Source organism: Amphiprion ocellaris, chromosome 4 (genome assembly GCF_022539595.1).
Source record: "Amphiprion ocellaris isolate individual 3 ecotype Okinawa chromosome 4, ASM2253959v1, whole genome shotgun sequence".
Classification (NCBI taxonomy): Eukaryota; Metazoa; Chordata; class Actinopteri; family Pomacentridae; genus Amphiprion; species Amphiprion ocellaris.
In genome coordinates, this window is record NC_072769.1 from 28913597 (window position 1) to 28938509 (window position 24913).

Here is a 24913-nt window from a genome sequence, read left to right on the forward strand (position 1 = left end):
TCAGTTGAACTGAGGACCACAGAATTTTTTTGGTTTGTACACATTCAGATTAGTGCTATTGATTTATTTTTGGGATTTTCTTTAAATTAAATGTAAAGAAGAATAAAATATCACAATTTTAAGCTTTTATTTCTGTATGTTTTCATGAAAGAACAGTCACATGATTATTTTATAGTGCAGTCAGAAATGTGAAAATCCAATGACTCTTTCTGTTTTTACAGTTTCTGACTGCGATGTTTCTGTAATGTGAAAGACGTCATTTGTAGAAACAATACCAGTGGTGAATATCATCTAACTTTGTAATTTTCCTCTTCTTTGTAGAAAATTTTAGCATCTTTAGCTCGTTATATCGGTTTTACAACTCTCAGATTTAATTTTGGTATTTTTTTTTTATTTAGATATCTTATTCAAGGTTTTGGGGTGAAGATGGTTAAAGTTGCACTAATCAATATTTTCATAATAGAAATATTTGTGCCACGTGACTGTTGGTCACAGCTGAGTCACTAACGGATTCTCCATTGTTTATTTTTAGCAAACCTTTGAACGAATCATTTGAAATTATATTTAATTTTAAATTTAGATTTCTTGGTTTTTCAATAAAACTGAACATCACACATGATCAGTTCAAGGACTGTTGGAAAGTTGAAAGTCTTACAATTTTCTTCAACATTTAGAGCTTTTGTCTCTGATAATTAATGCAGTTTTGCAGATTTTTTAAAGACAACATGCTTTCCAAATACACTGATAAGCTTCAGAATGTTAAACAACAAAAGTAATTTAATTTTAAACTCAAAATTTATGCAAAAAATGTGCAGAATTCTATTTTAAAATGTGTTGATTCCCCACCTTCACTGCTAGGTGGTGGACTTGCTCTGAGCTCTGGGCCCCTCATACTTACTAATCCTGAAAATGCCCTTGGAAAAACTTCAGTGTGGAATAACTGTCACTTTTGAGGGCACTTAGGAGAGCAGCAAGAGCTACTTGGCCTCAACACGTGACAGTTTTGTTCTGCGATGCTAAATGATTGGACATGAAGGAGTTTAGTTATTTCCCTCCCATCAGCTCGACACGCCTCCTCTGCAGCAGCATCTCTACAAATGAAGCTGTGGAGGGAAGAGTTTAGAAAAGTTGTGCAGATGAGCTGTTTCTCATCTCCAAAGAGCAGATCACACAGGAGGAGCAATTATTCATGACTTAAATGGCAGAAGAACTGTTACTGGAAAACGATGGAAAACACAACGGGGTGAGTGGCAACAGTTTGAATCAAGTCCTTGCATTGACGTTACACTCTATTTGAAGTCTTTCATTGAGCATAGTTTGTCTATTTATGGCATGAGGGACTTCAGATCTCACTGTCATAAAATATAGATATTTGGTTCGTGGTTATGCTTCATATCAGATGATTTCTGTGTTTCCTGACATGGATATTCCAAAATATTCACACAGATCAAACCTCCTTTATGGTTAAAAATCTAAACAAATAAACTGAAGTGCAAGTTTCAAACATGAAACTTGTACTTCTGTGGCCCAGAGCTTTGACCAGAGTGATGCAGCCTGTGAAGAACTGCACATCTGACACATAATCAACCTAAATTGATGCTGACTGGCCTGCATTGTGAGCTCCGGGCTATTTCTATATGTAGTCATCTAACAATCTCCACCGGGTTATTACCGGCTAAATTAGGTTTCAGTAAGGAACTATGCTGTTTTTGTTTGTCAGAGTAAAGGGTTCCTTCTCTGTCTGCTGCTCTTTGTAGTAACACACTGCCATCATATATTTCTGCATCAGTACATGCATTTGGCTCAGAATATCTACAGATATATGAGGGGATCAGGGTTAATGTTTCATGTGGTCAGCTACCAGTTTTTCATCCAAAGGTACGGACATTCCAAAACACATGATAATCCTCACGGGCTTCACCTCGCAGGTCAGCTGAGCTCAGTGTGTGGAATTTAGGATGGCAGCCAAGAGGGAAGCTTCAGGCCATTACTAATGAAAATACAGTGGCAGCTTTGAACAGAACTCATGTGACTTTGAGGTCTCTGGGTGGCCAACAGAAGAATCCAGCATGAGAGAAAACCTTTGTTGTCATCTTGTATAGTTATACGACACACCTAAGTGAACATTATTGTCTTTATCTCTACGTGTGCAGGACATACAGAAAAAGTGGTGAAATGCCCTTTGTTGTCTAAAAAATGATTTCAGACAACTTTGGATGTCCGACAACATGATCTTGTTCTTTTAAAATGCCCACCAACTTTGCTAAATCCTTCAGAAACAGTGGAACCGCATTCCACAAGCAGCATCGACGACCTCATGAACTCTGTTTGTCACAGATGCCTGGAAATACGCGATGCAGATGTTGGACACACTAACTTGTGACTTTCTGGACTATGTCCCGACTCTCCATCTGCACATGATCATTTTCAACATAGTGCATACTTAGTTGATTCATGGCGTCCATTCTGTTGTAGAGATGCTGTTTGTTGGAGCAACAAATGTTTATTCCCCTATGGTTAAAAAAAAAAAATCTACTTAGTAACTTATTACATGCCATGCATATTTTTGTTCAGTATACGTTGCTGATTTCACACATATCTGTCAGATAGACTGAAAATGTACATAACATTTACAAGTAGTATAAATCTGTCTTCTGGTAAGTTTGATCATGGTGACTTTTTTTTTTTTTTTTTTTGAATATAGCTCAGACTCTAAGATTCACAGAGCTGCTTATTCTGGACATGTCAGAGCTCCATAAAAATTGACATTTTACGATGCAGTTTTTCTCACGTCTTCCTGTCCTTGTCTCATCTACAGCATCTCACAAAGTCACTACTGGCGGTGGCTTTCCTGGCCTCATTCGGCAGCTCCATGCTCTACGGATATAACCTGGCTGTCGTCAACTCTCCTGCTCAGGTTCGTGTCACTTCATCATGACAATCATCGCTGCTGTCATCATCACTGACTCAAGAATTTACTGGGAACCTCAAATATTTCCTGTTTGATCTCCCCAAAGCTTCAGCTGCTGATTTAGACACAGTGAGGCTCATATTGTATCTCATTGTCATGTGGAGTCATGTGAGTTTGTGTATCTACCTCAGCGTATCATCGATGTTCTGTCGTGTTGACTCCATCATGTGGCTCTTTCTGTTCCTTCGATGCTGGATTTGCAGCGGTACAGTGACTAAACTGTGATCCATTCCTGTTTGGCCATGGGCAGAAGCACGTAAAGCATGTGAGAAAGTTCAGAGGAGGCAAATGCAGCCATAGCTTTGAATCCAAACCAGAACGATAAGATCAGACAAGATAGTCCTTTATTAATGCCACAGAGGGAAAAATTGTGATATGGTTGTTTCACAGACAATACTAATTATTGATAAGACAGACCAAAAACTGAGTTTTGGAGCTTATATACATTAAAGGTTATATTTTAACCGCATGTGATTGCAGAGAACCTGTTATTCATAACTAGGCTTCTTCATTAGTAAGGATTACTGTAGCTGAATATGTACGCTAGCAAAAGGATGTCAGAGCATCACAGGACTGAGATTAAACAGCTCTGTTTTATCGCTTTTATTGTCCACTAAAACCAATATCTTAAAGCATTATTAGTTATGGTTTTCCAGACACTGTTTTAGAGTAACCTGTGGATCTGTGTCTGCCTCCTTACTTACCCGCTAGTCATTAGTTTAGCCTTAACCACTGTGAAAGTAGCTAATTTCTTGGTTTGTGGTGACAGCTTGTGTTTCTTTTTCTGTGTTTGTGAGTTATATTTCTGTTAGAGAAGCATTTCTGAGACTACTGAGTGACTACAGACCAATCTAATTTACCAATAACAGGTTAATAAAAATAACGATACCAGAAATGCTAAATATCAGCCCAGATAATCAGCAAGGCCAATTATCGGTCAGTCTCTAGTCTTCATTCACTAGAGGCTTGATTTCTACTGTTAAATCTACTTTGTGAAGACATTTTATGTTATATTACAGTATCTTTAAATAAAAAATGTAGAAAGTTCTGATACAGTTTAAACCTGCTTATCTCAGGCTCGTTGTAGGTCAGGAATTAGCTACCACAGTGCTGTTTGATGTCATCACTGTGGGACATCCAAAACTTCTCATTTTCATAACTACACATTGTGGGTTAAAGTAATATTTGGATATTTATGAAAGCTGCTCATGCACTTTCTCTGGTTAAATCCGTAAATATCACTTCCATATCTGTGTGGTAACTATTAGTATTAGAAGCAGGGGAAAACCACTGGCCCTACTCTAATGGTCATTCAGTGTATTATTTCTTGGCATGGTAGTGTCAGACTCAGCTTCAGCTCTACACTGGGCATCAAGGGTGGAATTAATCTTCTCATCCAGCTCGAAGCAAGAAATTTTGCATTTTCCATAATCCTGAACTGTTTCTTTAAAATTATACCAACGCTGTCTCCTCCAGAGACAAGATAAACGGCAGCTTGCACGTGGCTTTTAGCTGTAATCTGTTTAGCTGTGACATTCCTCCATCAGGACTCATGGCGGCTGGAGCAATTCTGAGTGATATCTGAGTTCAGTTTGAGACAACTATGATGGTGAAATATGGTGAAGTTAAATATTTGACCCGTGTTGTGGCTCCTTTGTAGAATTCACTGCTCATCTGTGTGCACCAAATCAGTAACATGGCAGAAAAGTGACTAGATGAGTGAGAGAGGATACCAGTTTTTTGTGTATTTCAGACATTAAATTACATTATTACAGAGCTAAACTTATCACTGACAGCTTCAACTGCTAATTTTATGAGCAGCTACATGCTGGGAAGGAGGCATAGTCATGGTAGGGACGAACTCTGTTGCCTGTTACAGTGGTTGACTTATCTTTTCTTTGGTTCCCACTAATTGCAAAGCTTTTGATTAACTTCTGGGATTTCTAAGTTTTAAAATCAGGCAAAGTGTTTGTCTGATGGTTTACAATGTCAGGAAGGTTGAGCTTTGGGATTTGGGCAAATGGCAATGGCAAATATCTGTCAAATGATGATATTTTAAGTGTACCGTAATTGCAGTGTATATTCCCAGTTCCAGAATACATTACTATTTTTAAAAATACAGACTTTTGATGTGGATATTATTTTACAATTTTGTCCTGTTTTCTTTACTGTAAGCATGGGAATAAATATGTTTTCTGCGATTTTACTAGATAATGTCTGTCATTTTTTTTTTTTTTAAATTATGTTTTTGCTGATTTAAATTTAATTTTGTGGCCAGACATTTGTAGAAATACCTTCACATTCTCTGTTGTCCTTGTAATTTTTTTACTTCAAGGCGTGAAAAAGTCAGCAGGGCAGAAAGCAGAAAGAGAGAAAGTCAATACCAGGTCATTCGAAGTTTCTGAGTTGCCCATGTGACTCGTGCTTTTCTTCTTTCCTTCTTCTGTCCTGACTTCATGTGGATCATCACTCCAGCTGTTATACCAACAACTTCCATTACTGTTCATAGAAACTCAGAACACAAGTGAAGCAAAGCACACTATCATTCACCACACAAGACAATCAGATGTGAATTTTACTCTGTGAACACTTCTTGTTTCTGTTGTGTCACGTTTGTCAGGGAGCTCTGCAGATTTTCACTTAGGCTCTACGTTTGTGCAGGAACTTTGCACAAGACATGCACCAGGGAGGGTTTTTTTTCTTCTATCCTGTGCTTTTTCAATATTTTCTGATCTCACTATCAGACTTCACAGAAAGATTGGCAGGGATGCTTATAATCTATTTAGGGATGCATAACTCTGATTTGTTCTCCCCGTGACACTGATTCTGATCCCTTGACTTGCCTGAATGTCTAACTGGGGCTCTTTTCCTCCAGTATTTTAAAATCTGTGCACTTTACTGGATGAAACAGATTTTATTTGTCAGATATCATGAAGATACTGAAGAGGTTATTATCTGATGGTGAATATTAATAAATAGGTTTGCTGTGGTGCTGCACTTTCATTTGACAGCTTCATTTGACCAAAAGTTTGAATTTCATAGCAATAGCAACAAAGATGCTTATGAAGTATTTGCACTGGAGCTATAGTAACAATGGACCTTTTGCTGTTTTAAAAACAAATGGTTATTTTGATTTATTTGGCTGCTTTGCATGGATAATGTTAATTCACAATAATATGATAAAGCTTAATAGCACAGTTAAAGCACAGTCTCCATAATGCTTGCGTAGGTGGGCACAGTACAGCCACAGTATGTTGTAAATAAAGTTATGTGGGTGCAAGTTTGTGCCATAAAGTTTTATCTAAGTATAGCAGGGGCTTTTTTGTTGTTGTTTTTTTTTGCAATATGTGCTTAGAAAGACAGTTTTGTGGTGTGCAAGGTCTCAGATATGAAGCTGATGATCTGGTGTGTTTATGCAACAAAGATAATTGTGAATATCTGGAGAATGTTTATGAAGCAGCAATATATTCAAGCAGAGTCTGACATGTATTTGTTGGACCAGCTTACACAAAGGAAGCCTGACTGTCTTGTACATGTTTGCTCATCTGATCTGCCTCATAAGGTTGATACTGCCATAAACCAAGAGGCACACTGCAATTTAACGTCATGATCGATCATGTTTTTCATTGTCCAGAGGAGAAGGTACCATCTAGATCTCTTAAAAATCTTCCTTTATACACAGTATGCTATTCTGATCAGTTTTTATCACAGGCAGAGTAAAGATCCATATATGATTCTGTCATCCACAAGTCTACCAGTTAGTGCTGATGCTAAAACTGACCCTGATTCTTCTCTTAGTTGTTTCATTTGTTTGCTGTCGTATGAATAAATCGCACCTCTTGTACAGTAGTTCTCCTGAATAATTTGATCGAGTGGAAGATTCACTGTCAGATAAACTGAATGAAATCTGAAGGATGCTCCTGGATCTTACAGTTTTTTGTCACACTGCACACACACTCATTGTTTTTTTCAGACTTGTGGTTTATGATCCCTCTCTCTTCAAACTGAATTAGATTTTATTTGACTGAATTAATGAGGTGATGATGTCAAATTTTGTAACCAACATGTTTATGCTTCATGTTCATTTGTGTGATGGGGTAAATAAAATAATCTCTTCTTTTTGCTGTGTTGTGTTTGTAAACAACTACAGTGTTTACCTTTGTCTTTTGTAAATGCAATAATCCAATTTACTGGAAAAACATGAAAAGACATTTGGTAAATGGGGACAATATATTGTTATACCACATGATCTGTGTGTGTGTTGGAATTGTTTGACAATGTCAGAATAATTTAATTCTCTTTAAACTCTCCACCAGTACATCAAAGAGTTCTACAATGAGACGATGATAGAAACTTACGATTGGACTCCACATGAGGAAGTTCTCACCGTCTTGTACTCGCTCACTGTGTCCATCTTTGCCATCGGTGGGATGACCGGTGCTCTGCTGGTGGGCCGACTCGTCACCACATTTGGAAGGTTAGTCTGAGGGTGGATATATTACGTTGTATTTATATAATGCCATTAACTTGTGCTTCTGACCATTTGGAATATCCTATTCAATCAGAAAGTTGTATTTTAAGAGTCACTGTGTCCAAATAGGAAAGGGACGCTGGTGAAATCCACTGGTCTGGTGTTTATTGGTGGAGCTCTGATGGGCTTCAGCAGATGGTGCAGAAATCCTGCGATGGTTATCATCGGACGTTTCATCACTGGAGTGCATTCAGGTAGGCCTGACTAATTCCTGAATGACCCCATCAGTTCCAGTGTGAATTGTCTCCCCTTATTTATTTAATCTTTTATTTATTTAGTATATTGTTTATTCTTCTTCTTCTTCTCATTATTATTATTATTATTTTGTCCAAAATTTAATTTACTCATTAAGTTTAACCAAACCCACAATGACTAAGATATGAATGGGAATAAAAGAAAGCAATACAAAATTATGAATAAAAAATTACAACACAATAAAGATGAAGTGACGGTGAGAAGCGCTACTCGATTTGAATGCCAATAAGAAGAGGTGGGTCCACAGCAGCGACTTAAAAATTTTTAAAGTTTGAGCAGTTCTTGCATGAAAGGTGCAACTAAAGCTTGATGAATGGAACATCTGGAAGCATCTGGTTGGTTTCCCTCAGTGTTCTAAGTGGGATATGTAAGAGTCTGGCTAAATAAGGTGGCGCCAACCCATCAAAACAAGTTTAAAAAAATTTTTTTAAATCAACCCTGAAAAGGACAAGGAGCCAGCGGACAGAGGTCAATAATACTGTTAAGTGATTCTTTTTCCTTGCTGGTTATGCTGATAACTCCTGAATAACTTTTTCTTTGTGAGACATATTGGCTTCAATGAAAGTAGCTGTTATTTGAACACTGAGCCGATCTTTCTGTCAAATTTGAAGGAGATGTCGACAAAATTGTTTTCACAAATGTTCGATTTTATGAAGCCAAAGGGTCAAAGTAGCATCAGGGCCATCCTAAAGGTTAAATTGACCAATGACAACAATCTCTGGCTTATTTTATTAAGACTGAGAACATTTTGAACCATTACTTGGAGGCATTTTGAATTAAAAAGATCAAATTTAGCTGCACATTTTTTATACTATAACCTATACACAGGTCTCCCATTTGATCATGTACTTTTTTGGCTTTTTACGGCATATTAGGGCCTGTAAAAACACTAAATATTAAAGTGTATCACATCCTAATATACTAAAATATATAAAAATGTCTGTGGAAATAAATAATGTTAAAATCTGACCTATGGCAATGATGATGTTTTTCAATATTTACTTTAGATGAAACTTGATTTTAATGAAAATTAAATACAGTTAATCTTTGACTAATCACACTTGTTTTGTCCAACAGGGATTTCTCTCAGTGTGGTGCCGATGTACCTCGGTGAAATTGCCCCAAAGAACCTGCGAGGCTTCCTGGGCCTCGTTCCCAGCATCCACATTTGTCTTGGAGTCTTCATCGCTCAGGTCCTGGGCCTCTCTGAGCTGCTGGGAAAGGTACAGACATCGCAGAGTTCAACTGCTGCACAGGTCGACTATCCTGAATCTTTAAAGTAATCCAGATTTACCTTCTGGATTGTGAATTAAAGTGTGATCTTGCTGCAAGCTGAGGGTTTGTGATCCAAAATGAGTAGCAGCACAAGCATCACTTTAACCCACGGCCCTCAGAAAAACAAGATCCTCCTGTCAGATCTGAGCTTGACACTATTTTGTGCACACAAGTGCTTTGATGTCACGTCACGTATAACTTATAAGCCTGAATAAGTTGCTTCTTGCAGTATCTGAACAGGCTGGTGTATAATTACAGGAGTTTCTATCCCTGTATCTGGTAAAATGTGATCATATCGTTCCAGCTGCCCACTTACAGTATGTCCAATGTGTGGAACAGCTTCACAGAAAGATGAAGTTAAAGAAAATTCCTGTCATGTTTTAATTATGTTCTGCTGTTTATCTCCATCCCATTTGAAGAAAATCTATTATTTATACTTATACACTTACGGATCATTAGTGGAATAGGGAAAGTTACTTATTTTCATTAAAGTTGCTCTCTGTCTGTACTCTCTGTCTCTGTGTTTTAAAGTTGCATATTTAGAAGTTTCTTTCCATGAAAAAAATCCCTTCTTGCCTTAAAACAGTTCAGATGTAACTCTTCATCATTGCTTTTCCAACTCTGTCTCCACTTAGTTCTCCGCTACTCAACTCAAGCACACCAGCTCACCTACGACTCTACTCAAACACTGTAAAACTACTCTGAGCTACACATTAGCAAGCTGTAATTTGAACTTCAATATCTGAGGAAGAACGATGATATAGAAAGCCCTGCCCTGCAAGTTTTGGTTTGTTACGTATGAAACCCTAGAAATCTGAATCTGTGTTTTGTATTTTTCTATCGTCTGTAAACTGTAACACTGTATGGACATGTAAACAAGGTAAAAAGTAAAGTGACTTGTTTTTTTCCCTCACAGGAGGAGCACTGGCCTCTGCTCCTGTCCCTTGTGGTGTTTCCCACCATAGTTCAACTGATGCTGTTGCCATGGTTTCCAGAGAGTCCACGATACCTGCTGATAGAGAAGGGAAATGTGCACGCCACCATTGCAGGTTAGAAAGTGTACTCTGATTCCTCTTCTCTCCTACAGTAGCCTTAAATTCAAACTGCACTGTTTTGCAAGCCTTTCCCACAGCACACCACTGGGTGTTCTGGGATTTTAAATATTGTTGATGTCCCGTTTCTTTCTGTTCTGTAGCCCTGAAGTGGTTCCGCACAAAAGGAAACATCCAGGCTGAGGTTGAGGAGATGCAGGAGGAGCAGCGCTCTCTGTCCTCCATCCAGACCCTCTCTGTCCGCAACCTGCTCATGGACCGCTGTGTCCGCTGGCAGGTCATCACTATTGCGGTGGTCAACATCGGCATGCAGCTGTCTGGAATCGATGCGGTGAGCGATGAGGCATTGTTGGTCTTTTTTGCCTTTTGTGTGTGTGCGTTCACATTTTAAGTGTGCAACAACTGTTCAGTTATTACATGGGAGTGATGGCTCATAGTGCTACAGCTCCCAGCTGTGCTCCTCCCATCTGTCCATACATCTCACATACACCCACTGAATGATGGAGCAGGAGGCAACGTGACCACGCCTCATTATCTTCCGCTCCTCTCCCTCAGTGTTACCTCACATAACAAGGTCCACCCATCCGAACATAAAGTCAAACACATCTTTGTGCTCATTGCTTCATGTGGATGGAAGCTCTAGGCATGCTGGCTCATATGCTTGTACCATTTCCCAGCAGGGCGACATCCTGCTGAGTCTCTCGGCTCCAGCTGTTCCACAGAGGAACACTGGAAGGCTTCGAACATGCAAAAAAAAAACCATGTGTCCAAATCTGTGGCACAAAAGGCAAAAACAGACATTTTAAGAACAGGCATTCATATTCCAATGACTTGAACAAAGAGGAATAAGTTATCTATGCGTCATTTCTGCTGCTACTGCTGTAACTCTCTCGTCATTCACATCATAAAGCGACAGCCCCACATCGAAACTTCTTCTGTTTTTGTTTTGTTTTTGGTTCCACCTCTGCAAGATCTACTTAGCCACACAATAAGACAAAGTATCTGCTATATATTCACATTCATTAAAAAGAAACCATGGTTAAATATGAGGAAAAAGGAATGGCACAACAACAAAAACACAGGTAACTAAATACAGTGCAAGTTCAATTGCGCCAGTGTTCTCATTTTAAAAAAAGATGCTTTCCAGATAACATAGAATCTTTCCCAAGTGAACACAATACATGACCTTTGTCTGTACAGCTGTCTGTACATTGTGACATTGGGTCCTTCAACGTGAACACAGTCACCATTGCAAATAGAGAACAAGCCCAGCAATAAGAACTGCATGTTCACTGAGTCCTTCAACTAACTTCATATTTGCATCAAAATTAAAAAGAAGCCACCAAAATGATGAGAAAAAGTGGAGAGTAGCATGCAAGTTGAGCTTTAACAGAGCTAAAAACCAGAAGTATTATAGACAAGGTAGATTAAGTAACATTTGCAATATTTTGAGCTGAAACCTGAACTACATCTTCCTGGGATATGAGAGACTTAAGACAAACCTGTTAAAATATGGGACCTTTAAACACACTTGGGTGGGGTGAGGAGCTAAACAATGCAGGAAGATCTAGCTTTCAGTTAAAACATGTGTTTTTTAAAATTCATAAGATTCTGATTAGTTGATGGACTACATTAGTGAAGTGGTTTAAGAACAGCTTGTATTTGGCCTGGAGGAGCTGGACAGAGTCTCAGAGGTAAATGAGCCAGGACTGCTCTGCTTACCGTAACCACACACATCTCACAAAGTACAACATACTACTTTGTTATAATACTGCACTTTAAACTTTGACCATAGCAGCCTGTAGTGCGAAATGAGCTGTCATCTGCTGTGTGCTCTCAGTAGCTCAAGCTTGGTTTGTAATTGTACATAAGATTGTGGGTCAGAATGGCCAGAAAAGCATGCTGGCTTTCATACTGCAGAATCAGACCACCTGTAGGAGGATTTACTGGTAGTTTTGACATACAACATTTGATGTATCGTGTACTGGGACAAACTAAATCTCTTTTGCCATACTTTGTAGTGTAATGGTATGAATATTCCAATGCACAGTATGACTCTGGGTGGATGGATGAGGAAGTCTACTTAACTACCACTTTTGTTGAGCTGTGTATAGCAATTTTGTGAATGCATTGTTGCTATGTATAAAAGCAAGATAACTTATCTGATAAGAAAAATACGTTTAACAGAAGGTTTTTTTTCACCAAAGAAGCATTTTTGCCCATTTCTAAGACAATTAATGTGTTTCAAAACTGGTCTCAATCTGAGTTGTTTGTACCCTTGTAGGCTTTCTGCTTTGATAAAGATGTGTGTATGCAAAGTTCAGCCCTGCAATGGTGATGAAACATGGTATGTTTGGTTACTAAATCAACAGGAAAGCGTTTAACTGCACCAATCACGAGCTTGTCCACACCTCATCAATGATGGATGTTGCATCAGCAAAGTGTGATTAATGAGAACTCACAAATTAATTTCAAGGGGAGCACTTGTCAGGAGTCCATACTGATGAAACGCTGGATCTCAAATGCATGAGTGATGGTCGGCCTGATGATAATGATCACTTTGATGAATCACATGGATCATCAAATCAGCAGAGCGACTTTTTGGCTCCTCACAAAAACAAGGCAAACTTTGATTTTCAGCATCAGTGTGTCTGGTTGTCTACAGTCCAGCATAATCATCATGTTACTAAACTTCATTTCATGCCAATTTCAGATCTGGTTCTACACAAATGACATATTTAAGAACGCGGGAATCCCAGAGCCTCATATTCAGTACACAACAGTGGGGACTGGTGCCATTGAGGTCATCTCAGGGATGCTGGGGGTGAGTAGCCATTATCAAACTTTGGACATAGTAAGATGATGTTATTGTGACACTATTTTAAAGCTTATTTAATTTTTAAACGGCACTATGGAAGCAACAGATGAACTGATGGACCAAGAGATTCAGTCATCAGTCAAATCTGTTAAATTAACTAATGTAAGTAAAGATGCAAAGTATTACACATGACAGAATGTGATGCCTATTATCTATTTAGTATTGCAAAATGAGTATCTTTGAAGCTTTTTGACCAGTGTTAATACAAAACAAGCTGCTCCGGTGACTTCATTTAAAAAGTACAAGTTTTACATTTTAAAGGCTGAATTGTTAGTTGCTACGCTGTTTAAAAAAAATGGCAAAACAATGCATCATAAAGCTGTTATTCTATCGTGGTGCAGTGTAGGACTGGTTGTATTTTTAACCTCAATCCAAAAACACAGACGTCTTTCCTCTGTTCAAAAGCAATATGTTGAGCTTTTTACCCAAAGAACTGTAATCAGATCATGACTGAAAATCTTTGAACTCGAGCTGAAACTGCTTTCTAAAATTGATCAGTCATGAATAATCAGATATTTTTGATTAGATTTTTATGGTATTGTATTGTAACATTGTGGGTTTTTTTAAAAAAATGTTTTTTTTGTTGTCTTGTGTATTTTTGCATATAGGCTCATTCAAGGAAGAGCACTATAATCAAACTTGGGGTATTACTGCACTAGTACTGTAGTAGTAGTAGTAGCAGTAGCAGTACTGTATCTGGCACTGGGTCATGCTATGTCCCTATAAAAATAAAGATTAAATAGATGAACTGTATAGTAACACAGCAAATATGGGTTGTACATTTTCTGTTTATTATAATGCACCAAATGGACTAGTAATCACTATGATACAATGTGTCAGATTTATCTCCAAAATGATAATTACAGTTTATGTAAACGCTACATAAAACCTAAGAAGACTCCATATATATTGTCTCCGCTGCACAAGTAAACATGAAACTGGCAGAAGATAAAATGATTAAAGAAATCCCCTCTCTCTGGTTAATTTTTATTGTACCTGGTATTTCCAGTCATTCAGAACTCGTCCTGCTTCTGTGTCCATCATTCAGTGTTTTACTATCGAGCGTTTGGGCAGAAGACCTCTGATGATCGGTGGCTTCCTCTTCATGGGACTTTGCTGTGCTGGAATCACTGTGTCCGTCCTCTTCCAGGTACAGGTCATCTGACATCCTGCTGGTGTAGGAATATTTTACATTAATTTGCAGATTAAGGCGTAAGGCAAAGAGTGTGTTGTTTTAAAGGGGGCTGAGGACATTTACTTATTTACATAAACTAATATTTGTGTCTAACTGAAGATTCATTTCTATTAAAACTCAAGCCATTGGTTAACCCTTTTTTGCATTAAAACATCTATAAGAATGTTATTCTAAGCGCAAAAGTGTTGTTTTTTTCTTTAAAAAAGAAATATATGTCCTCTTCAATAAATTTAGAAATCCATCATTTGCCCCTATTACTGTCATGTTTGTAATTGTAAATAACCATACAAGCAAGAAAGTAATTATGTATAAGCATGAAGTAAATGTCAGGAGCCACACGTGGCACTAATCATGTTTCTAATGTTACATATAATCAGAATGACTGAGTATAGTTGAATGAATAATAAAAACTGTTTACTTCCCATGACTTGTGTTTGACCAATCACAGGCCCAGCTGTCCTTCATGCGCTACATCAGTGTGGGCTGTGTTGTTGGGATTATCGCTGGCTTCTGCATAGGTCCAGGTAAAATTTCCCTCTGCATCCTCCAAGACAACTCTCCAACACTTAAACGTACCAGCACCAGTCCTGTGTATAAGGTAACACTGCTCCCTGCTGGAAACTGGCTCAATAACAGGCTCCAGAGCTCAGAAACCGGCCTCCCCTCCCTCCTCCCTCCACCCTCCTCCTCTGTCTGTGTATTTCATTAGTCTTGTAAATTAGGAAATCCTAACTGCCACACTACATCCATTCCCACAGCCATTTGTACACTGGATGAGATGAGCGAAGTGAATTAAGAGGCGATAGTTTACAATGCTGGGGAGCCACGTCGAGCGGACCTGTGAGGATGATGAATTGGGACGAGTCTGGTTTACATAATGTCATTCGTCAAACAGGCAAAATCTATACCTCAGCACACGGATGAGGATTTCTGTTTGCTGCAATAATTAGACTTTTAATGGCTCATTGTTCATAAGCTAGCTGTGATGAATACGGTTTCCTTCAGACGAAACCTTGCTTGCACAATGACGCCCTCCCATATACGTACCGCAGATGTTGACAAATTACGGCCTAGTTATGGCTTTGACAATATTAAACCTTCTCTCTCTGCAGTTATCCTGCACAGATAATGAGGACATCATTTGGAAAGCTGATCATTAGAGCTTTTACTAATGCATATTTCTCCTTCATAGCCTTCACTTCTAACAATGAAGAATCATGTGTTTAAAGCTGCGACATCTCGTAGATCCGGCGTATCAAACTAATGAATTGCACAAGTCCTAGCAATTCAGTTTTTTTTTTTGCAGTTCTGACTTGGAGTTTTGCCAACTTGACAAACACCTTCCTCTCCTGTCAGTCTATGATTACTGAGTAATAATGAACACATAATTAAGTGCGCATAGAAAAAGGAGCGTAATATAACAGCACTTGGGTTTGAGGAGCGTTTGTCATGTGTCATATCAACTTCTGTTTACTTTGAATGACTGCCAATGAATGGTCCTGCGTGGGAATATTGATATAGTAATTGAGGAATGAAGATGCTGGTGTTAATTTCACAACACCCAGTAGATTCTTATAGCTGCACTGAGTGATCCAGTGTGACACACCTCCTGACAGGATGTGACAGGATGCTTAGTTGGATCAAACCAGGAGATATGACTAAGTTTGCTTCAAAATGTGACCTTTTAAAAATAATAAAAGGGTGCTTTTGTCTTGTTTGTACAGCTGGTGTTCCTTTCCTGATCACTGCAGAGCTGTTTAAACAGTCTCACCGGCCGGCTGCCTACACTGTGGCTGGTTGCCTCAACTGGTTGTCCAACTTCACCATCGGCTTTGTCTTTCCCTTCTTAGAGGTCAGAACAAACTCTTACTCTTATTGCAGTTCTGGGTACACTTAGATGCAATTCAGATTATACTCCTCTGATGTCGCTTTGTGTGCTTATGTGTGTGTAATTTTCAAAATCTCTACCCTGAAATGAACGAAATGCACGGAACTGTGTGACAAATCAGGCCCAAAACACGGTCAAAAGACCAATTTTTGCCAACAAAGGTTTTGTTTATTTGAATCTTCAGCCTCATTGGCATTGACTACCTTGACATTGCATCCAAACTCTGTTGTTTCCCCCCTCACAGTGACAGACATGGGGCAGGTATGATATGGGCTGTGTGCTTTTGTGTGAATAGAGGTGACTCCCCAAATACCAATAAAACTGCCAATTAAAACCACGACCTTGCTGTCTGCCATCGTCCTCAGTGTTGTTCCAAGCGAACAGCCACAAAGTAAAGATAATAAACTCGTCCTTTGGAAAGTGACCGTGCAGCTCTACATAAATTCAACACGGATCTTATAAAACATACGGGTTCTCTGTGTGATCATTTGGTTCTTAATTATTTAATTTTACAGAAAATAGAACAACTTAATAGCAGTCAGAGGCCATATCTTTGTTATTTGGAGCTTATTTGGCCTCCAGTTTTTGAGATAAGCTCAGCTAAACATGCTGTCCTGGATACATTTTTGTAATAAAGTCACAGAAAAGGAAATTTCAAACAATTTTCACACGACTTGGGTTTGGAAAACAACAAATATACAGTAAATAAACTTTCTCATGTTTTTAATCTTTATTTTGCAAGTCCTTCCATTTTTCTTTAACCTTCTAAAATCCAAAGCAGTTTCTGGGCGTTTTTTGCTACCGTCACATTTTTACTCACTGTGGGCTCATTTTTCACTGCAATATAAAATTCTGCACTTTTATGGAAACAGTACAACCATGGCTAGAAGCAGACAAAACTCAGAGACGTCTGTGTGCAGACTGACACAGGTATAATCTATGTATGTCATAAAAAAAAGAACACAACTAAAATTGAATTTCTTTAAACATATATTTTACAAAAATCTGAAGAAAAAAATGGACTCAACGTGTACAACTTTTTCCAAACGCCCATGAGTGTTACCAATACTGAAAAAAATTATGACTCTATATACTGCTGATATTTTACTGTTTACATTTCACATCTATCTGATCTGTGTAAACACAACCTGCAGTTCAATCCAGTTTAGCACACAAGTTTCAGAAATTCCATCACGACTGTTGACCACAGTTGAGTCATTAATGGCTTCTCTGTTGGGCCGAGAAGCACAGAACTTTTTTTTTTTTAATACAGAATTTGGTCAGTGATGACAGTTTATTTTTGATGTTTTTTTTTTAAAATGCCAAGCAAAATAAAGATTTTTTTCAATGAATTAACATGATTTTTAGCTCAGTTTTGGTTATGTTTTTATGACAGAACCCGTGGTCACATATGATAAGTTCAAGGGCCTTTTGTAAATTAGAAATCCAGTGAATGTTTGTGTTTTTACAGTTCCTGGTTCTAAAATTTAGCAATTTTGGCAATTTTAATTATTATGATAACATACTTTTAAGCTCACCATCAGGTTTTGGGGTTCAGATGGTTAAAGATGCAACAAATTATATTATAATATTAACAATAGCTCAAGTTATTACTGTGTAATATGACAGACAAAATTTGTAGTAACATCCGTGTTGAATATCAACTTAATCTGCAATTTTCTTCTTCTTTGAAGAAGGTTTTAGCATTTTTTAACTCATTGCTTTTGTGTTTTGCTTCACTCTTTCTGCTCTTACACTGTCTTTTCCTGCAGAAAAAGGCTTATTAGCAAAAACATTACTGAAAACCCACTGACAGACACAGTGACTAGTGAAAGATTTACCAGCTAAAGAGGCAGATATTTCCCTCAAGAGTTAGTGTAGGCCATAACAGACTGGAAAAGAGAGTGGATATTTGTCTTAGATTCCCAGGGTTGTCAGGAACATTACTCTAAATGAATGCTAATGTTGTTCTGTGCCTGGCTGATGTGTCAATAAGCAACTGTTTGCAAACAGCAAACAACTTTATGCAGTGATACTGTGCCAGCGTTGCGTTTACAGCTTTCCTTTTCCCTGCAGCCTGGAAAAGTGGAAAAAATAAATTATAAACACCTTAACATTTTCAACCCTCTGGCATTTAAGCTAACTAATCCATTAAATTCTAAATTAATCCATTTACATTGGCCTGATTTTCATGTTTTCAGATCATTGGCTTTCATTAGCTTCACTGCTTGTCTCTGTTTAAGAATCGTGTGATATTTTTGTATGACAATGTAGCTTCAGCTTTCTAAGGGCAGTTTCTACATTGTAAATAAAGTAAATCTTTGTTTTTTTAAACTATGGATTTGTGTTATTTTGTGTCCTCCCACCCCAGATAGCTACAGGTCCTTACTGTTATCTGATCTTCTGTGCGATCTGCTTGGGAGTGGCCCTCTACACCATCTTCATCATCCCCGAGACCAAGAACAAAACCTTCATGGAGATCAGCCAGATGTTCGCCGACAAGAACAACATCTTGGAAGAAGAGCTGATGTCCAACGCTCATCTGAAAATGGCTACGATGAACGGTTACGGAGCCCTCGGTCAAAACGACGAAGGCTAAGAGCTCAGAGAGCAGCTCGGCCGACGTCTTTTTGATGAATGAGGGGGTAAATGTAGCCACGAGATCTGCTGCTTCAAGTCTAATGCACTCACAATGCACACAGCCACACACACAAATTTAAATATCTCTTTTTCCACACAATATACCAGTTCACTTTTAGTCAAAGCGTAGCTCCTGTACATTATGTGAGACAGAATTTATACGGTCATGCGTTTCAAATCAGCCATCAGTCACATTTAAATCCATTTCTTCTAGTTTTAAAGTGTATTTATGGGTGCTGAGTTGGTTTTTCACAGACGTTTCTACCCTCTGAGTTCTTCACATGATCATTTAATTGTTCACATCCAGTGTTGTCCTCTTGTTGCTCACTACAGAATGAATGTTTATTTAATTGAAACAGCAATAACCCATCTGACGCAGTGCTTCCATCAGGTTACTGAAGGAAGCTATGAAAGCAAAAAGTCACAAGGCATCATGTGAATAAAACAGTATTTGCTGTTAATGTATGTTTACACTGAGTTCAAGGGTAATTCCTCGACAAAGTACTGGTTTTATGTTGTCTTTCTTGTTGTTTTAACTGATTTTTGTGTCTCTTTTTATGCAAGAGAGCTGGATATTGTGGCTACTGTAGTAGTCATTTCATGTGTCTTATCCAAATATATGCACATGTATACAAATATTACAAGTTTTTTCCGTTGTTTTTAAACTGCTGTAGACAACTTTGACTGATATATGGAGGAGATATTAATATAAATAAAGATGCTCCAAAACACAGATATTTGAACATTATTTTGTCTCTTTGTTCTGGGAAAACCGATTTTCTGACTGAGAGTCACAATCACGAGCAAACATACAAAATAAATCGGGGAAAAAATCCTGTTCATATGCAGGACGCTGTATTTCAGGTTTACCCTGCTGTACTATCAAATGCACAGCAGCACTGCTGAGTTATTGCAATACTTTAGCTTCTTTAGGGGCCTCCTGTTTACTTCACATTCACATTTAACTGTGATGATGCTGTAACAGAAAGCTGTCCCCATACGTGGAAAATTAAAGAGAAATATCATTATGTGGCATTAGTGCCTCTCCAATACCAAAACTAGCATAAACATAACAAAACAAACACTCGCGATTACAGCACAAACACATTTGGAAAGTAATACCAAATAAAATGTGGATTTTAGAAGCACAACCAAAATGATTCCCAACACTGACAAAACGACAAAAAAGTAGAAGAAATACTAAAAGTCTAAAGAAGCTCTTTACGCTAAAGCGCAACACTGGAACTAAAACTGTGAGTTGCAAGGCAAAGAAATAAAGACACTCCTGTCCAGTAAGATGCTGCATACAGGCTTCATCAGTCGTAACTAACTGCTAGATTACTGGCTAATGAATCATTCAGTCGTTAGTTATTCTTCACCTTGTAAACAGCAAGTTGAGAAAATAATCTTACCACATGCTCAGTTCTGTAGTTGTTCTGCAGCTTCTGATCAAATCACATGATCTTCATTAGTGGATGGATCAGTCACAGATCTGTTCAGAAAAGACAAGAAGTCCTAAAGTGTTAAAGAAAAAAACATACAAAACATACTATTCCATCTTATGGTGAAGATCATATGACATGATCAGTAACATCAACTAAACAGCTTTACAGAGCATGTATAGTATACACTGTAAAACAAACATCTGTAATTGCAATTCTTTTTTTTTAGATTTTTTATCATATTTTTGTAATACACAAACATATAAATAAAATTTAAAAAATATGCAATGAATTTTTGTTTCTAATTTAAAATAATGCTAAAATCCTATAACTGTGGCTACAAATAAAATTTCATTTTGTTTAAAGAAAATTTGCATTATTTCCACATAAAAAGGACTGGTGAAATACATTGACAATATCAAACTTTTATAAATATGTTTTTGTATTTAATAGATGGAATTAAATGCACGTTTAATACCGTTACTATATTTCCTACTATTTCCTATATATGTGTGTGTATAAATACCTTTTATTAAACAGAAAAATGCCAGATTATACATGACCTTGTTTAAATTATGGCAAAAAAATTATTTTAATTAAGAGAAATTACAGTATTTTAATGAGATGGCAATTTCTCATTTATTTCCAGTATTCTTTTGGTGCTGCATCTGTTGGAGTATTTTCCGTTTCGTTTTGCTTTGTTGTTACGACAACTTATAGGTTGCCATGTTGCACCAAATCAATTAGGCTAGTGTTTTTTATTCTCTTTTGAAAAATATTTAATAACTATTAATCTGTGCTTATGGGTTTCTATCTTTCTAATGAGTCATCAAACCTGCAGTTAAAAATGTAAACTCTCTAAATGGATTTTGGTATAAACCATCAAAATACAAACCTGTGGAAACTGTTGAAGATGTTTTTCTGATGATCGCAAGAGCTCCAAAGACTAAATAAGTGTTACGATCAAGGAAGATTATTTTCCATAAACCCATAAACTCTTTAAAAAAGTTGACCTCTTGAGGTGTAATCTCCTTTCATGAAGTTATTCTTAGAGGGACCAGTCTGAGGTCGGACTTGAAAATTATGTGATAGTGCTGTATACTGTAAAGTGCAGTAGATAAAATATTCATTAACATGTTGTATATTATATAATAAACTTAATTACCATCCTCCTCAGTGCTTGTTGTTCTCTCTCCCCTCACCCTGACCAGTCGAGGCAGACGGCTGCCCTCCCCAAACCTGGTTCTGCAGCAGGTTTCAACCTGCTAAACAGGAGTTTTTTCTTCCCATTTTCACTGAAGTGTTGGTCATTTGGATTTCTCTGTGTAATATATTATTGTAAGATCTTGTGAACTGATGACTTATGTTGTAAATTGGCCCTATTTGAATGAAACGACGATGGAAGCGACTGGAATTATTTTCTGTCTCTGGATGTCTCCGTTAGCACAAGATGCCTTGTAAGGTGTTGCTAAGAGGTGTTCTGGCCATCTCCTGATATTCCTGTCATCCCACTCAAGCTGTGTGGTGTAATCACAGTGTGAAGAAGCTTTACTGAAATGTGGCTCAGAAATGGCACGTTCGGTGCGTAAAAGTGCCATCACCATGACTGCTGTTCTCAGTGAGGGCTGCAGATTTGCCATACCATATGACATGCTATGGCAAATCTGGGACTCATACAGTATGTTGAGAGATGGAAAGTGCTGCTTCTCTCTCCCTCTGTCTCATCTCTTTCCCCTGCCTTTAGGCTGGTTGATCCATCTGTCAGCCCCTGCAGAAGGGCCCTGCAACCCCCGACTGAGGCAGAATGGATAAATGTTGTCACAGTCCTGCCTGTCCTGATATCACTGAGGAGGGAAAAGGGGGTCGACCAGAAACGTCGGCGTGTTGTTTCTGGGTTATTTTGGACAAAGATGCAACAGTCACAGCACTTTCAGACACGAGGAGAAGGAGGGAAAAGGTGAGGCGGGCTGGTGATGGAAGGTCAACCTTTGGAGTTGTTGATTTTCTGCTGAATGACAAATGGATAGAGGAGGTTCAGTCCTGACAGAAGACTGCAAGCTGAGGCTGTGTGGCTGTTCATATCACTCTCAAACAAAGGGCTGCTTGTCACGGAGACTACAGTATATTTCTGTGGATAATGCCACAGCGTTGTGCACATGTGAAAACACACGTACACACACACACGCGCGCAGGCTCGCTCCGCCTCGGGCTGGCAGAAGCTATAAATCAAACAAATAGCATCACAGCCTGGCGAAGGAAGCATTCCAACAGATAAAATGCTCTCCCACACAACAAAGCCACACTCACTGCGTAATTAATTGCAACAAATTACCTCTTCCTCTCCCTGTCGGCCCCCACCTCGCCTCTTTTACGGCACTGACAAGCGCACTACACGCTCCTGCGCACGTGTGCATGCGGATGTGTATGCGTGCGCAGCGCACGACTCCAATACGCACCATGGCACCAGCGCGCACACGCTCGCACTCACACACACAGACAGACAGACACTCACACACTCTCGCACACTCGGCCTGCACCCTTCATAAGTGCTTTAATGTGGCTTATTGCAGTGTGCGGTCCCCTTAGCCGTGGAAATATTCGCTTGACGGATGTGCTTTGTCGCCGGCGCTCCCCGGCGGAGGGCGGCTGTCAGGGAGGAGATGATAACATTAACAGGGAGGCAAGGCGATGACAAATGCCTGTTATCAGCGAACGAGGCCGGTGACAAATCGAACGGCAGCGCCCAGGCAGCCCCGGCGCGGCGTAATAAAAAAGAAGATGGATGGCACACCCAGGCAGGGCCCGCGTTAATGCGATTTCCACTGCTCTCCCTGACTCCCAATTAAGGCTGGGGGAGAGGGAGGGAGAGAGGAGACGGAGAGTGTGAGGAAGGAGGTAAGGATGGGTGGGAGGAGGGAAAATGGAGATGAGAAGAGAGGGGTAAAAAGTGAGGATGGAGAAGGAGAAATGAGGTAAATGCAAAGGCCTATGAAGAGGAGAGTATGTCAGTGAGGAACTGCAACAGAACATGCAGCTTTAATTGTCTGCAGACCCCATCTGCTCCCCCCTCCTCTTCCTCCTCTCTTTTACTCACATCTCAATCAGGGCCATGCCTCACAGGTACAGGGTTGTAATGTGTCCCTGCGGCCAGGTGGAACATCATTAGAGTTTTACTAACAGCGACAGTAATGAACAAACCCCTCCACCCACCCACCCACCATCCACACACACACACACACACACACACCCTCTTTCTCTTATATACCATGAAATATCAGGTCGGTTCTCACCTCGACAGGTTAAAGCTGCTTGATTAGCAGCATCAAGGATGTCAGAAACGGATCAGTCCTACATGCTCCTGTGCTTTTCTATTGGCCCAGCATTCAAGGGCTGCTCCCTAAATCAGTGCTTATAAAACACAGCTGACAGACAGCTCAGGGCTGATAGGCAGACAGAGCTATAGAGATGAGCTACGACTCTGTCCAGGATGACTGTTCCAACTCATCCCGTCCAAGGACCCAGATGTTATCTCTTTACTAAAAGGATCAGCGCAGGATATTGAGAAATTGCTTCGGGATGAGGGGGCATCTGTGCCCGAATACCCAAGGGCTGCTGTTTTGTCACTCTGACAGTGTTTTATAAAAGGCTGAGGAAGCTCAGAAGGCTGCAGGAGCGAGTCCCATATATCTCCTGCTATTACACCCGGGCTAGAAGGAGAGGGTTGAAATGACAATGAAATATGGCTGCGGCTCAAAGGGAGAAAAAGAACAGGGTCTAAAGAGGGACAGCTGAGTCTCCCCAGGAGCCTGCAGGGTCTGTGTTCCAAATCAGAGACAGATGCACAGCAGTCCCAGATACCAACCCGCTCCTATACTGCAAGCACACAGAGGTGAAAAGGAGAAGATATGTGGTTCAGAGAGGGAAGTCCTCAGAGGGAACAGCCTCTCGGTGCCTTTGCTGATATTAGTCCGAAAGAACAAGGAGAAATTAGAGCCCTGCAGGAGGAAGGGGAAGGGGGAGGCGTGTGCGGGGGGGTAAAAGTCCAAACTCGGCAACGACCCCTGCATCATTAAGTTGTCAAGTGGACGGGAGGCCTCGAAATATGACTTGGAGTTATTGCTGGGGCCGGGGCTGATGATATAAGAATTACAGTACATGGATCATAGCCGGATCGATAGGTAGACAAAGTCATTATAGAGGGGCTAGAGTTCAATGCCTCCCTGGGGCTGCAGGCAGGGACAGAGGACTCATATTTATCACTATGGCAATGTGTAACACACACCACACACAGGTGGGTAGCTGTGTAGTTATATTTTGCTTGTTGCTCTTACTTCCAAAGCTATCAGTTCCAGTATTGATTGTCTAAGTCATCTGCAGGTGCAGAAATCTCTGCATGCGTTTCTCGACTTGGCATTTGTCTACATTTGTCAACGTGTTGGCTTCCTATGAAGGATGCCAACGCGTACAGTACGTGTGTTTACAGGTGAGCTAAGTGTCTCGCACATCAGTCGCCGTAAGCATTTATCCTTCCTCGCTCTCTGTCTCTGCAGCACAGGGAAACAGAGGGATAGGGAGCACGAGCAGGGCAGCATCGATCCTCTGTTTGCCGAGAGAAATTAGGCATGAAATTAAAGCTCCCATCAAAGGCCAGGGCCGGCACTGTCACCTGATCCAGCACTATTTATACTCCCAGGAGATGATGATGATGTCTCCATCACACTGATGATAACAGGACAGAGAGAAGAGAAAAGAGAGAGGGATGGAAGGGGGAGATAGAGAGATTCTC

General features: G+C 39.4%; 1 protein-coding gene across 1 annotated transcript; it reads left to right on the forward strand.

Annotated features, from left to right (window-relative positions):
- Nucleotides 1-1086: 1086 nt before the first annotated feature.
- slc2a15b (solute carrier family 2 member 15b) lies at nucleotides 1087-19418 on the forward strand. The gene is made up of 12 exons (XM_035946641.2): nucleotides 1087-1243; nucleotides 2819-2917; nucleotides 7288-7448; nucleotides 7572-7696; nucleotides 8835-8980; nucleotides 9949-10081; nucleotides 10228-10415; nucleotides 12798-12908; nucleotides 14011-14112; nucleotides 14606-14681; nucleotides 15882-16009; nucleotides 18417-19418. Exons 1-12 carry the CDS (start codon nucleotides 1199-1201, stop codon nucleotides 18642-18644), a joined length of 1542 nt encoding a protein of 513 aa, XP_035802534.2. The 5' UTR covers nucleotides 1087-1198; the 3' UTR covers nucleotides 18645-19418.
- Nucleotides 19419-24913: the final 5495 nt, after the last annotated feature.

What these genes read in the sequence shown, in the direction of transcription:
- slc2a15b (XM_035946641.2), top strand. Translation starts at nt 1,199, where the DNA reads ATGGCAGAAGAACTGTTACTGGAAAACGATGGAAAACACAACGGG. An exon ending in CTCGTCACCACATTTGGAAG is followed by an intron (nt 7,449 to 7,571) that starts GTTAGTCTGAGG and finishes GTGTCCAAATAG; the next exon opens with GAAAGGGACGCTGGTGAAAT. An exon ending in TCTCTGAGCTGCTGGGAAAG is followed by an intron (nt 8,981 to 9,948) that starts GTACAGACATCG and finishes TTTCCCTCACAG; the next exon opens with GAGGAGCACTGGCCTCTGCT.